Below are 15,418 nucleotides of genomic sequence, written 5' to 3'. Positions count from 1 at the left end.
GTACCTTAATCTTCTGAAACTATTTGGCACGAGCTAGGGAAGGAAGCTCACTGCTTTCCAGAGGGATTTGTCTGTCTTTTCAGCCTGTCAACATGCTGGAACATTCTCTGTGGTTATAGTCCAGCTGTTTACCAATAGCAGTCACCACACAAACTAATGTTTATGTAGCATAGTGCATGTTAGAACACAGGACCTTTCTCTTCACTGCGACAAAGCAGAAACCACCCGGGCAAAAAAGAGCCACCATTGTCCGCTCGATGCATTTCGAAGCATTTTTGTTGAAATGATCTGACAAATGATATGGCTTACAGAGTGTATTTTTTATTCTGATCTTGACACAACTTAACAGTTAATATGTTTCTCTGAATTCCAAGCTTGCTCTAGCACTGGCTAAAAACATCATACTCCACTCTGAATATGGTACCTTCTGGCTCCAAAACAATGCAAAGATTTTTAAATTGATCTTAATGATGAAGCTTTTTACAGTACAAATCCTGCTGGCTGGTTGACCAGATTCCAAACATTACACAAAAAGCACTGAAAATGTTTCACTCAGTGCACACAATCAAGAATAATATAAAGTTCCTAAATATCACAGACCTATAAATCACTGCAGTAATGCTAAAGACATTTTTGCAGAACGTCAGTACTGCATGAACGCTATGGCAAGTGCCTGAAAACCAAGTAAAGTTAAGGATTTTGTGTTCTCAACTGAGCTTCCTGTATAATACTCCAGTGAGTGTGTACTGAGTGTGGTCGAAGGATTTAGGTCACAAAAGGTGAATATTAAGTGAGTAATATTATTAGTATAAATGTGAATCAGTAACGTGCCCTGTGGAGTTCTTCCTCAAGAGACAAAGACACAATTAAACAGCAACCGAAGAAGAACTAAACTGGATATAATCAATTGTCTTGCAAGCAGCAGACATTAAATATAAACAGATCAGCTGTGAGGCAGTTAGAGTACTACATGTGGACCAGCTCCACTAACATATTTAACAACTGAGCCGGACAGCCTCTGCTGATGCACTGGAAATCATGCTAGGGTTTCTGGGAAAAGCTCTCATGTCCTGCCAGTCTAAATATGAGGGTTAGAACGGGGAGGCTGCGTGGGAGAGAAACAGCTGCTTTTCACATCTCACCATGTCTTCCACACAGCAGGGCCATGTTTCACACCCCAGAGAGACGGTCACAGCTGAATAACAAGAGCTAATTGTGTCTGCTGGAGTTTGATTTATGATGATAAATGTGAGTATGACTAGAAGGGGAAAAGGGCAGGGGGGTTTTGGTTTGATTTTTTTTACACATTTGTCGTGGGTGTCTTCTAGTAATATTTGATTTACATGATCATGTACTTCATTATAAGACTGTAACAGAAGCTTGTTTTTACAGAAGCAACTGCTCATCAAAAAGTCTTAGGACAATAATTACTGAGCTGGGCAAATTAAGATATTCACCAATGTTTTTGAAGGGTGGCCTACGAACAATGTACCAACTTCTGAATACGGATACAGCTATGTCGTTTCAGTAATGACCTACTCAATCTACCAAAAGCAGCACAAAATAGCAGATGTGATGAGGGTGGGTGTAATCTAGGACACTGGTGTGGTTTGCTACTTTTTATCTGAAAAACAATACAGAGTAAGAGTAGCTTTACACACGTTTATCCCTGCAACATTGTCAATTTGATTAAACTTTATTTCTATAGGACCAAATCACAAAAACATTCGCCTCAAAGTGCTTTAAAGTCCCTACAATAATACCTAAGCACTTACAGCTTGCTCATAAGAGGTGACAGCGGGAAAGAAAAACTCCCCTTTAACAGGAAGAAACCTCCTGTGGATCCAGGCTCAGGATCCAGTCACCAGGGCAGAGGCTATTCTAGTCTGGGGTGATTGGAGGAAGAAACCACATGGCCATTCAGACTAGAGAAGCAGCAGAAGGGGAATGGACATGTTCTGACAAACTGTGAAAATTTAAGACAGTGAGGGAAAAGGTTTTGAAGGTTTCTTTGGTTGAAACACAAGACTGGTTGAGAGAGTGGCTGCTATTTCAACAAATCAGACATCCATGTGTAACATCTGACCTGTCAGTTGTGTAGAACACACAAAGAGAACACAGAGCATTGCTTCCTGTCAGACCTTGATCCTGTTGTTAATGAAGTTACTGCAAAGGAAAGTCCACAGCAAACTGTGGACAACCTCTCTGTTCTGAGATGTGCTAACTGTCCGAGATCTCTTAAAAATACATATAAATTACATAAAATACATTACATAAAAACAAGTTCAGAGGCACTTTTCCATTGCTAATTTTAGCTAGCTACTTTCAACTGCTCCCTTGTCACAAGGGGTAGCTCTGCATGCCTTTCCTGACATAACCCCATAAAAGGTTTTGGAGTTGAACAACAACCTTTCACTTGTTAGACGAACATGTAAATGATGCCTGATATGTTTTAATATTAAACCCCAAAAAAGAAAGATTCAGGCAATATAGACCAGGTGTTTTATCTGTTTAACATTTTTGATGACTGCTGCATGCTGCAGGCTGTTGTGTGGGACCTACTCTGTATAGTCGGGCTATATGGATCCTGAATCCTGATGGCTGGATCCAACACTCTGTAGATGACCTAAGCCGGGAAATAAATATTATGCACATGTGTTACATATGTGTATTATGCCACATCATGTTATATGCATATATGACAAAATTAACAAATAGAAAATGTTAGTTGTCCTTTTTTAGGATAGTAGGTGCTACTTGAAAGCTCAGAATCTGTTAAAAGAAGTGTTGTTATTTTGGAGACCAAACTGACAAAGGACTTGCTACTTAATTTCCAGCCTTCAAAGGATTAGCAGAACAAAATATAGATACTCTGGATATTGCTCTGTCAAAAAGGAAAAAACTGAAACATACAAAACAGCCTACCTCCTTTTAAAAGTTTAATAATTAACACAGAAAAGAATCACACTGACAGATTTTGAGCCAGGCTGTTTCCCCCTGGTTACAGTCCAAGACAAGGTAAGAGAGTGAGAGAAAAAAGGCACGAAGACTCTCAGCGAGAAAGTAAATTTCTACACCTAAAGCTACTTTGAGCTGCTCCCTTATTCGCAGTGGCTCAGCAAAGCAGCATTTAATTTGTACACCAAATGCCCTGCATGTTGCAAACCTTAAAAAAGATTTGTGTTTCCCTCCAGGATTATACTGGGAATTTTTCACTTGCTAGGAAATTTTATAAACTGATACACTACCAGGCTGTAAGTGTGTCCTACGTGTGGACTACAAAAAGCACCTGAATGACAATGATTTAAAAAATGCTTTAAGATCAAGGTCATTTTCACATTTGTCTCAAATTGGATTAGTGCGTCAAAACAGTCGCTCACCTCTCCCTCTGTCGATGGCTCAATATCAGAGTAGCGTGACTCACATATGATGTCATTTATGTTACGCAGAGGACCCTGTGAGACTCCAGGAAAGACAGCGGCACAGTCATGGGCAAAGTAGCGGTAGATCTGCCAGTTACGACCAAAATCTGCTGAACGCTCAATCAGCATGGCTGCTGGCCGGAAAGTCTGTAAAAGAACAACGCCTTTTTGTTTCATATATGATTTTGACTGCATGTGTGATCTGTGATATTTTTCTAACCTTGAACGTCATAATCAAGTGAGTAAAATGAAACTCTGCTTCCAGATCCAGCTGGATAAAGACATCCGACTTTCCTGTGGGAACAAAGACAAGGAATGGCAGAGATGTTAATAAGGCTCACTCATTCTGTATCTGCTAATGTCCGTCAGTTGGTTTGCATGAAGAATTTATAAACTGCTTACATTCAAATGATCATTTCCCACAGATGGATGTCACAGAATAAAGGTTAATGGCATTATGTGAAGTGGTAACCACACGCTTGGCTGGTGGAATGGATGCTTGACAGGAAAAACATTCACTGTTGGCAGGAGAAATGTGGAGTGCCTGCCGGAAAGGCCCACATACTTCCTGAGCTGTAGAGCTCTCTGAAGGGCCACTCTACTTTCACTCTTGTTTTCCTTGTTTTGTGTTAATTCTGCAGTAACAAAGCCAAAAGGATCTTTCCATAGTACTAATAAAATATTTTGGGCACTAGACTCTGCCCGTATTGCTGTATCATCTGTGTGTAGATGCTGCTGTGTGGCAGTGGAAGTGGCAGAGTAAGAACATCCAGAGTTTCAGTGAAAGTGTTCTGAACCTCATGCACCTTCTTCCCTGATGCTCTCTGCACAGTTCATTTTTGTAAGAGCCCAGTCCTCATATTCCACTCCCTATGGTTCCTTTCAGGCCTCCTGTCGCTTGCACGTCTTTCTTGATTCTTTTTTTCTTACACCAATATGTTATTAGACAATAAGGTCAGACTCCCTTAGACTAGAACGACAAGCACAGTCTACTATGAAGCTGATGAGGCACAGAAAAGACAAAAATTTAAAAGAAGAAGGTTGAGGAGAAAAAGACTAGAAAGTAGATTCTGACCTTTATTATAGATCAGTTTTTGCTTTATGTAACTGAATCGAAACACACATAATGAGTTTGCACACAACACACCTGCTCCACTGAGCACCTGACACTCATAATTCTGTTGAAGGCTTATTTTTTGCCTGATCCTTGTACGCTGCTCAAAAAAATAAATGAACACTTTAAAAACACATCAAATCTTAGTGGAGGAAAAAAATATCTATACTGGTCTATATCATCTAGACTGGGCTGGGAAATGTGTTAGGAATGAAAAGATGCCATGCTGTTTGATGGTAATTAAAATGACACATCTACAGAGGGCTGAATTCAAACACACCCCAAAGTGAAAGAATGATGTGGTAGGCTAGTCGATCTTGCTGAAATTTCACTGCAGCTACTCAGATGCTACTCAGTTTGTATAGCCTCATGTGCTTGTATGCATGCCTGACAATGTTGGCCCATGCTCATATAATGAGACAGATGATGGCAGATGGTGTGCTGGAGGATCTCCTCCCAGATCTAGACCAGAAGACCACTGAGCTCCTGAACAGACTGAGGTGAAACTGGGCAGCATCTAATGGATCAAAACATAATCTGTGAAAGTACAGGGTGCCAGTGGTGGACCTGCCAATTCTGGTATTGTATAGCAAATGCCAGCTCTCCTAGAATAACTCCCTCTTCTCGAGTCTCCTCCATGGCTTTGAGATGTGCTGGGAGAAACAGCAAACCTTCTGGCGAATGCACATACTGATGTGCTATCCTGGAGGAGTCGACCAATAGGGACCCTAACCTCTGAAACCATTCCTGTTTTGGAGGTTGTCCCATTGTTGCCCCTCTAGTTCACCTGTTATTAAATTCAGTAACACCAAAGCAGCAGAAAATGATTAACAATGCCTCTGCTACTTGATCAATATTCAAGAAATTTAACAGAGTTGTAGCTCCTTTAAATTTTAATAATCCTACACTTTTTTGTGTGTTTCCTATATTTCCCCATGTCTGCATCAAATTGTTTTTGTGAGCTTGTTCTTTGTTCCTGTCAGTTAACTTCCTGTTTTATTTTGAAGGTCAGTCCCTTGTGTGGCTTTCTGTGTTTTAAATTCCCTTCTTGTGTTTTATCCTCAACCTCATTGTTGTCCTGTCCTTTTATAGGACTCCTTCTGTTTTCATCAGGATTCTTAATCACTGCCTTTGGTTATTTCCTGTTGCTTGGTTTGGTTGTTTGGTTTTTGCTTTTTCCTGCATGTCCTTGTAATTTTTGCATGCAATCCCAGGAAATGGGCTTTCTATTTAATATGGAAAGACAATCAACGCACTGTGTCCTTATCAAAGTGGCCTTCTGTGAGCGCTGCCACATTCACCAAACAAATGCCACAAAGATGCCATGGAAAAAGCTGCAGCTACCAGGAGTAAAAATAGTCACTGTACTTCCTGCCCCTCTTTTTCTTCTTCTGTTTCTCCCCGATCTATTCTGGGTCTAGAGCTTCACAGTGCTGTCATCAACACCACTCTGTTACTGTGGAATGACTCACAAACAACTAAAACGAGCACTGTGTCAAATTGGCCAGTCATGGACAGATCCTTACGACCACTTATAGTGATGAAGAATTTAACTCACCTGAAAAAAAAAACAGTTACAGTTTGTTCCTCTTCCTGTTTTTATTACTGTGCACCACCCTGTCTTAAATATTCTACTTATTCTCACTCTCATCTTGACATCAGAGTCTTAACTTTTCATCTTCTCCTTTTCCCTCACTCTGTTCAGATGCCACAGCATGCAGAGCTCACTCTGTTATTAAGGACATCTGTAGCTGGTCAGAGGATGCTGGCCACAGTGTGTGGTTGAGTGTGTGTGTGTGTGTGTGTGTGTGTGTGTGTGTGTGTGTGTGTGTGTGTGTGTGTGTGTGTGTGTGTGTGAGTTTACGTGTATAAGTGTACAAAACTAATACTGTATTTCTCCGGTGGTGTCCGGCAGCCTCGCCTCTGTCAGTGCACTTGCCATAATCAGTGTGTGAATTTGTGTGTGAATGGGTGAATGACTGAATGTAGTGTAAAGCGCTTTGGGGTACTTAGGGGCTAAGTAAAGCGCTATACAAATGCAGGCCATTTACCATCTGCCTTGATTGTGGTTTGGGTTATGTGGCCCAGGGTAATAGAAAACAGGTCTGCCCCAGATCTGGTATTAAGCTGGCACTTCTGACTGACCGGTGTCATGGCAGGGTGTATGTCAACCAGATGTGGGCCAGGTCTGGCAATGATGGCACTATTTATGTTCCTATTTTCCTATTTTAGTTAGAAGACCCAAATGCCATGTTGCAATATTACACTGCTATGGCAGCCAACGTTTAAAATGCAGGTTTGACAGGTTTGTGAGTTTACACTTTATCCAAAACCTAGTGACGGTTTACTCATCTTTGCTAGTGGGCAGCTGTAGCTCAGGAGGTAGAGCAGGTCACCTACTGATTAGAAGGTTAGTGGTTCGATCCCTGAGTCCTCTAGTCTGTATGTCAAGAGTGTGAATGTAGTTAGGAAGCACTCAGTTTAGCGAAAGTTTGTGATTGGATGAATATGGCATGTTGTATAGAGCACTTTGAGTAATCTGGGAGAGTAGAGAAGCGCTATAAAAGAATCAGTCCATTTACTGTCTGAACAGAGTTTTGTCATGTTACTTGTGCACTATTATGTTCCAGCACATTTTGTTATTACATGGCTTGATTAAGGTACACATTAGGCTGACATCTGGGCCAGCAGTGTTTCTGCAACTGGCCCATGGCTGCACACAACTTACACATGGCCAACATACCGTAAAGAATGACGGCCCTTTTGTGGCCCAGATGAGGTTTACCAGAGGTAATCCTCGCATGGGCCAGCACAGGACCACCAGTGTGTCTGCAACTGGCCTTGTGCTGGCCCATCTCAGGCAAGCGAGATCTGGGCCACCAAAGGGCCGTCATTCTTTGCAGTATGTGGGCCATGTGTAAGCACATTGTGTGGGCCAGATCAGGGCCATACCAATTTTGCTATGTGGGAATATGATGAGTCTACTGCTCTTATGTCCAGCAGTCTTTAAGCTACATGCTAACATAAATGCTAACATGATCTGGCACATGCTGCTAATATTCGCAAAACACACTAAACACAGAGTACATCTGAGGTTGACAGGAAAGTGTGAAAACTATGCAAAATTTCACGCTAATCTAAGAGACATTTAACAATAACAAAAACCCAGGTCTCATCAGTCATAAAATCATTAAATTAATAAGACAGATTCTATTAACCACAAAAACTTTATGACATGAACAAATAATGCCTGTGGCTGTGAATTTATTATACTGGGAAACTCACAGTACTAGATTAGAATGATGGTGTAATAAAAAAATTACACCATCACTTTTGAGCAAACTGGAGGAGTGGAATAAAAGAAGAGGCAGGTCTAAAAACTATCAGAGGCCTAAAGAAACAGGAAAAAAGTGAAAGCCTATCAGTCAATCCATGTACTGTCCACTTAAGCCTTATCAGAAATGGTCTTAGTGGAAAAGTGGCCGTCAGGGTTAGGGTTTCCAAAGAAGCAAAAGAGGAAGAAAAAGTTGCTGTATGCTAAAGTACGGAGGAATATGAATCTGTGATAGCAGGCCTTATGGAATGATGAATCCAAATGTTAAATTCTTGGTTCAAATAATCATCAACATACATGGAGGAGGTCATAAAAGAGGAACAACAGTGAGGGTCTACAGTCATCTGTGAAACATGGTGGAGGCTGAGTCATGTTTGGGGATACAAAGAAGAGCTTTGAATATCTTTCACAAAGTCTAGAGAACTATTCCTGAAAACTAGTTACAAAATAATTACAGAAAGTTTACAGAAAGAGATTTTAAGTTGTGTTCAAGAATTAAGGTGGTCATACCAAATATTGACTTTAAAGCTTCTTAGAATTATATAAACTCTGTTTTTGCCTTATATACTGTACTTCTATGTGTATTTGCACATTCTTCTATAAATCACAGTACCTATTTCCATTTATAAAGCAGGGTTTGCACAGTACAGTAGTATTTTAATAACAGCATACAGGACTTAACAATGGGTGCTTGCTGGTCTGCTTGTACAACTGGGTGGAAGTAAATTAAGCTAACAATAATCTCTATGTAAGCTTTAATTAAGATGAAATCAGTAGATGACCATAAAGTCTCCTTACCATTCTCAGACTGCCACCAGGACTTCTTGCGGTGAGGCTTAAAGGTAGTGATAACATTCTCTATCCGGTGACTGATGGTGTTGTACAGTGGATTATATGGCCGTCGCGAGTCACAGTCAAAACACTTCTTTTCATCCTGCGGCAGGACAGCAAAATAGGAAGTGTGACAGAGTCACAGACAGAATGTAGTAAAGAAACACATTTAACTCCTTCAATTCTTACTTAAGATTAAAGCAGAGTTCAACAAAAACACTTACCTGCAAATGACTGACAATGCAGTAAGGCTCTTTCCATCTCATTCCACACGTGGATGAGGCTTTAAGGTTCTTCTCTCGTCCAACCAGTAAATCCCCAGTTGCTGGGTAACAGCTGCTATGGGCACAGCCGTGGCTTTGACTGGGGTCCTGACCAACAGCAACAGTCAGGACTGAAGGAAAGAACACAGGAAATTCATTAAAGCGAACAGGAAACAATCGTTGCATCACTGTCCAGCAGTGCACCCACTCACAAGCTTGAGTTGGCAAGTAAAACAGACCTAATCAGTACCCTCCATTCTGACCTGATTATTTAGACAACATCACAAGCTCTTATCACTTCCCAAGGAAAAGACTCTAGGATGGGTAGTGAAACTAAACATGTGCAGCTTTGAGTCAATGGAATACTGCTGCATTAGTTTCATCAACATCCATTGTGAGTCCCTGCAAAATATCAAAGAGAAACTTTTGAAATGGTGGCAGATATAGTTAGCAATGGCCCTTTACATCAGGAAATTCTCGCATCACTCCCTGTAAGGAAATAAAAGGAGCTAATGGTCAAAAATAACTATGTACAAATTAGTTTGCTTCTACAGGTCATCAATGATATTATATATGAAACTGAAAACACAGATTTCAGTGACCTCTCTGTCCATATCTGTGCAACAGCATGAGCAGTGTGACATCTGTGCTGTTGTTCTTTGTGCATTTTGACAGCGTAGCACTTTTGTTAATAAAGATATACTGTACTGGCCACTTACAAAGAATAATGCTCAGGTACACAAAAAACAAAACAAAAATCTGATTTTATCAATAAGTCATAGCTGAATTCTCAATCAAAGAGTAGCAAGAAATATTTCAGTGTTGGGACAACATTATGTCAAAGCAGCTCTGAAGGTTAACAGGCTCTGATGTGTTCCAAAGAAATGACCCGAGCACAGGCGCCGGCTAAAAGCCAAATGTGGGAAGAAGCCAATGCAGGTTTCATTTTTATTGATGGTGATTATAATAGAGATGTGATTATTTACTCTAAGCCAGACTCGTAAGCTACGTAAAAAAGCAGAAACACCTGTTTTTATAGATTTGGTGAGCACCACAAAGTACCGAGACAGGGCGTCTAGGTGATACAAAACTAGAGCCTCGCTGTGACTGAACAGCAGTGCTATGTGTGGGAGTTAAAATAAACCTCATAAACTTTCATGACAACCAGCAGCAGCCATCACACATTCCACCGGACATCTTGACGTGAGTTCCTCCTCCTGGGACCTCTGATCGTTTGTGTATGTACTGCTATGAGGAAACTGGTATGAGACGAGACCTTCGGGTGCTTGTTGTCAGTCTATGGGCTGTCCACAACAGGTGTTTCTAATCCTCCCTCCCTCTCTATGAATGCACTTTAAATGGCCCTAAAAGATAAAATGCTAACACTTAACAACTTATTATAAACTTTTTTTGTAGCAGAATAAACTACATGCATTTATTGAGATCTTGGTGAGCCAGTGGGATTCTGAAAGCCCTTGGGCAAGGCTCCAAAACTTAACTGACAGCACAATGACAGCACACTTATTTTCAACCTTTTATGTGACTCAGTCTCCATTCTATCACTTTGACACTTTGAGCAGTTTAACCTCAGAGCTCAGTCTCTTGAGCTTAAATAAAGTAGCTGCTCTTCACTTGTATATCCACTGGGAAAATAAACACACTGTTACTGAAGATACACCACTGTGAGCCTGCCATGACATCAACCTTCTGCATAATTGGGTGTTTCTGTGAAACACTGATATTTTTAATGCTTACACACATAAGGAAAAACTAGGTGCTATACCTGCTATACCTTTATACTCTCAGATGAGGCAGTTAAAATATGGACAATGCAGGTGACTGTCTAATGTCCAAAGGCAATTTATGCCATAACCTCAGGGCAATAATGGAGAACGCTCTGTCCCCTAAGAGCTTCTGCTTAGATTTTTGTATATGCATGGGCAACTGGTCAGATCAGCGGTCCCCAACAGCGCAGAGGATTTCACATGGACACATATGACACACCCAATCCTGACATACACTACAGAGGAAACCTGTGTTTGCCTGGCATTTGACAAAGTTTCACATTTGTGGAAGCTAAGTGAGCAACAAGCAGATGAGGTCACAGTCTCACACACACCTGTGCATCTACACCAACACTTCTTCTTCTGCATGAAGATACACTCATTAATGTATTTAAACTCAAGGCTCAAATGACAGTTTAAAAGCACTTTAACCTTGTATAGCCCCCCTTTTTTAAGTGAACAACTGTGTGCTTGTTAATTACACAAAAGACACCTGTTAGAGGATTTGTTGAGCAGTTATTATTATCAAAGAAATCTGACATTGAGAGGAAACTGAGCGAGTCAGATGGGTGGTTTGATGGGTGAAAGAAAAAAGAGAGACAGCCTTTGTGCAGACAATGAGAGGATATACGCAGATGCTACTTGATACCAATTTGGGATGCTGACACACTCTCAAAGGTGTTCATGTGTATCAGAGGTGGAGAGGAGAGGGTGGAGGAGTAAAGCAGACATCTAATGTGTCGTGTAATCACTAGGTTTCTGGATGTCTTTTATCTCTGTGTGAAGAATTCACCGGCTTTACGCCTGTGCTCCCAGGATGAGCTGACATCACCACTTGTAAAAAGAAGACATGCAGGATAATGAACAGATTGGTCACAAAGACGGTGCTGCACCATAAACCTCCATGCAATTGGAAGACGCCAACTTGTCTCAAAACACTCACTAACTAAGCACTTAGCAGTAATGAAGCTTAAAAAAGTACAATGCAAAGCAGAAGCAGGGACTATTCACCCTCTAAGTTAAAGCTGTAACTTTCATTCTGAAACTAACGCATTTCAAAACTTTGAAGAGAGCGGGGATCCTTTTTTAACTTTAGCTTCTCACAGTTTCACAACTGCTTAGAACATGGTTGGCAACTGTTTGCAAACAAGTCAGCATCCTCCATAGAAACTACTGATGACTTCAGAAATCTGCCAACAACCAAAGCAAATGCAAAGGAGGTTGTTTGTGCAGCACCATGTGTTTTACTGCAAACAATTTTTCCTAGCAACAGCAAGCAGCTTTCCACAATCACTCGCCAACTGGCCAGGAAATACATATTTTTTCCAATGAATGAACCTTTGTTGCAACCCCTAAAGGGGGCTGCCAAAAGAAGAAGAGGACAACAGTGATCAGACAGATTTTAAAGGTCCAGTGTATAAAATCTTACCACTAGATGTCACTAAATTGCAGTCTGTATTCCGTTTTCTTACCCCTTACAATTCCAAGTACATAATCCAAGGATAATGCAGAAAAAAACAGCAATGGCCCGACTTTTCTAGACTGTTTATCCCCCATTTACCGCAGATGCCAATACTCTTCTTCTGTCTAATGACAGCAGTACTGATCTGAAATGTTGAGGATATCCTGATATTTTCTGTGAGTAAGCACTAATGTCTGTGTCACTATTAGCTGCTGTTAGCTGGCATTACTGAATGTCTCTTTAAAAGTGGACCTAACATTGTTGGACTTGGACCGTGACCTGATAACCCTCATAGTTTACCAACCAACAAAATGCCATTTGCTCATTCTGGCTTTTCGGATGATCTACTTTTGTTTTAAATCAATTTACATTGCATATCTTTGCTTTTACCTTTGAACTTTTGATCACAAACATGCACTAAAAACAAGAGGGAGCAGTATTAGGTTCAAGGAAACTACCTTTAATCATTTAATCAGTTTTTCAAGAACATAATAAAAACTGCAGCACTGATAATTATTTTGATGACTGATGGAAGTGAGGGGATGTCAAGGCCCATGTCACAAGGACAATCCAGTGTATCAGCTGCTTCCTTCCTTCTTCTCTTCATTTTTTCTGATATACTGTCATTAAAGGAATGCAAAGTGAAACGTGGGGTGACAGCTGAAAGAAAAAAGGGGAGGCTCGGGCACTGCTACTGGCATGTGCAGTGTGTGCGTGTGTGTGTAACAAAGGCTGCAAAACAGTGCTGTTCAACCAGGCTTTTGTAACACCCTAGTAACACCATACTGAATGTAGCTTGTACATCATCTTGCAGCCGCATAGCACATTCTTATTTATTTATATTTGTTCTCTAATAATCTTGACATCAGACCATAAAAACTGCTTTTGCTTTCCATGTCATATACTACTTCCAACAGCTGTTAACCTATTCTCAGCTCGAGTTAAAAACATGACATGAAATCATTACATTCATGCCCTTGGATGGTTAAATTTGGCTCTCAGGCGAAAGGTCTTCCACATAAGGAAAGTCTCTGACTGTCAGAGGCAGTGATACAGATTAAACTCTGCAGAGCTTTCAGAAATGAATTCAAAACCCCCGATACACACACACACACACACACACACACACACACACACACACACACACACAGGTTGATTTAAATGCCTTTGTTACCCTTTTGCTAAAACAAAGAAAAACACACCACACAACAATACTAAAAGGATAAGGTTGCCAGCAAGGCAGCCCAGGTGGAGAAATTTAGCTTTTAGACTTTGCAGCTCATTTTATTTCTCTATCTGATAAGAAAAGTATTCAATCAGATAGTTATTTGTGAATAAAATACAGTTACAATTTCAAGCAGTTTTAAGCACCGCATCCAAAATTCAAACACTTGAAAGGACAATATTAAAATTCAAGCATTTTCAAGCACCCGTACGAACCCTGTTTATTCCTTTCATCCTTGCCACGGATTGCACTCAAATTCTGACCACTCTCTATAAGCAGACCATATACCACATTAAAGCGGCACTATTCCACAAAACTCTTTAGAAATGTTTCTCAGTTGTCAGCATGAGATGACCTCCTTTGCTCTCAGCATTTACATACTTTACTGTAACTCTTCGCTGCCTAGAGACTGGTGACAGATTACAGAAGATTTCTACCAGTGAAACATTCTCACTGTAAAAACTGGCATGTGGGAAAAAAAGAACAATTAAAAATGTAAAAGTTTGTGGACATAATCTGCAACCTTCAGTACTTTTTATGACATTGTGTCTGGTTTTATACTACACACCTTCGCCTAACAAACACACAAAGCAAACTGAGAAAGTGAAGGAGAACAGTCTGTTAGAACGATACTTTTCACTCAGTACCAACTATATTAGCTAGCCTAAGCTTAATATATTGTTAGTTTTTCAAAGTCAGCATGCATAATCTGTGCAGAGATGAAACTGCACTGCAACAGCTGTGATAAATCTGAATGGTAGTGGGCTAATATGTCAAGTACTGATATCACCTCCAACTAGAAGCCTGCAGCTCACTACAGGGATAAATCAGCTACACTTTGTTTGCACAAAGCTGTAAAACGGTTTTCCTTCTTTCAGTTTGCCTCTTTAATTTCCTTAAATTTGTTACTCAGCTGTACCCATCTAATCCACAGACTAATGAAAACCTCTAGCTCTGTGTGTGTGGGATGTGACATCAGCGTGGTACATTCCAGAAGCACGGTCTGGCAAGACACAGTTTGCTGTCACATGAACCAGTGTAAACTCTGCAGGAAACCAAGGCAAACAGTCAAAAATTGGACTGAAGAGAAAGCACGTAACGACACACGTATTTGCTGGGAGAACACAGACAATACATGCATCCAACATTAATAAAATGATGGAACGGTCAGATCCAATATTAGCTCACCCGGGGAAGTGAACAGACAGGATTAGCATCATTTAAGAGCTGCATGACCTAAGACAGTGTGGGACTAGAAGGCACCACAGATATGTTTAGCAGTCACCATGGCATAGCTGCTTTAAGGGCCTGGCAAAGAGAAGTCAACTGCTTTTATTTTTAACTCCTCCTAGCTAATTAGTTTACATTCCCCTTCCATGCGTCTCCGTCCTCTCTTTGCTCGGCACTTAGCTGATGGACGGTTAACTCCCACAGCCAAACAACCAGCTGGTCTTCCTCCTCCTCACCTCACAGCTCACCTCCCATCTCTCTCCTCCCTTAATGTCTACTGCACCGGGAGGTCAGAGCGGTGGATTCACCGCTCACCTTGTTCATTAGTGAAAAAGGCGTCCTTCCTAAAAATAGTTGCTAACCTTGATGTAACCCATCATTTAAGTAAATGATGTCCAAAGCAGAGACGATACTGTGTCTGTATTTCTTACTTTCTTATTAGAGATTCAAGGCTAAGTGTAGGGCCCATGACAATCTTGACATCTGTCAAAATTCTTGTAAAATCTAATAAATCAGTGGCTGAGACAAAAGTTTTACTGAATAAGAGCAAAATTATTTCTTTATTATCTCAAAATTATTATTACAAAAGCAGGCCCTAAGAGCAGGGCCATGGATCTTGGGAAAAATGTCATAATCAACAAGGCTAACATGGAGGGCTCTAGTACGCTTTCTCTGAGAAATCTTACAGATGCACACCATAATTCAAAACTGCAGTAACTGCAGTAACTGGAGTTACCACAGACACACGAGCCA

At 40.7% G+C, this 15,418-nt stretch overlaps 1 protein-coding gene across 1 annotated transcript in view; it reads right to left on the bottom strand.

Moving 5' to 3' along the window:
- The window catches only part of lamb2 (laminin, beta 2 (laminin S)), a 47,335-nt gene that overhangs the window by 23,889 nt on the left and 8,028 nt on the right, over positions 1–15,418 (bottom strand). The window contains 5 exon segments of the mRNA XM_085145143.1: positions 2,563–2,626; positions 3,381–3,569; positions 3,643–3,716; positions 8,669–8,804; positions 8,926–9,095. Of these exon segments, the coding sequence (XP_085001269.1) occupies positions 2,563–2,626; positions 3,381–3,569; positions 3,643–3,716; positions 8,669–8,804; positions 8,926–9,095 (633 nt within the window).

The sequence above is a fragment of the Neolamprologus multifasciatus genome, chromosome 20 (assembly GCF_963576455.1).
Source record: "Neolamprologus multifasciatus chromosome 20, fNeoMul1.2, whole genome shotgun sequence".
In the NCBI taxonomy this organism is placed as follows: domain Eukaryota; kingdom Metazoa; phylum Chordata; class Actinopteri; order Cichliformes; family Cichlidae; genus Neolamprologus; species Neolamprologus multifasciatus.
The sequence above is the reverse complement of the archived record's forward strand: the minus strand, read 5'-3'. Positions and strand labels throughout refer to the sequence as shown.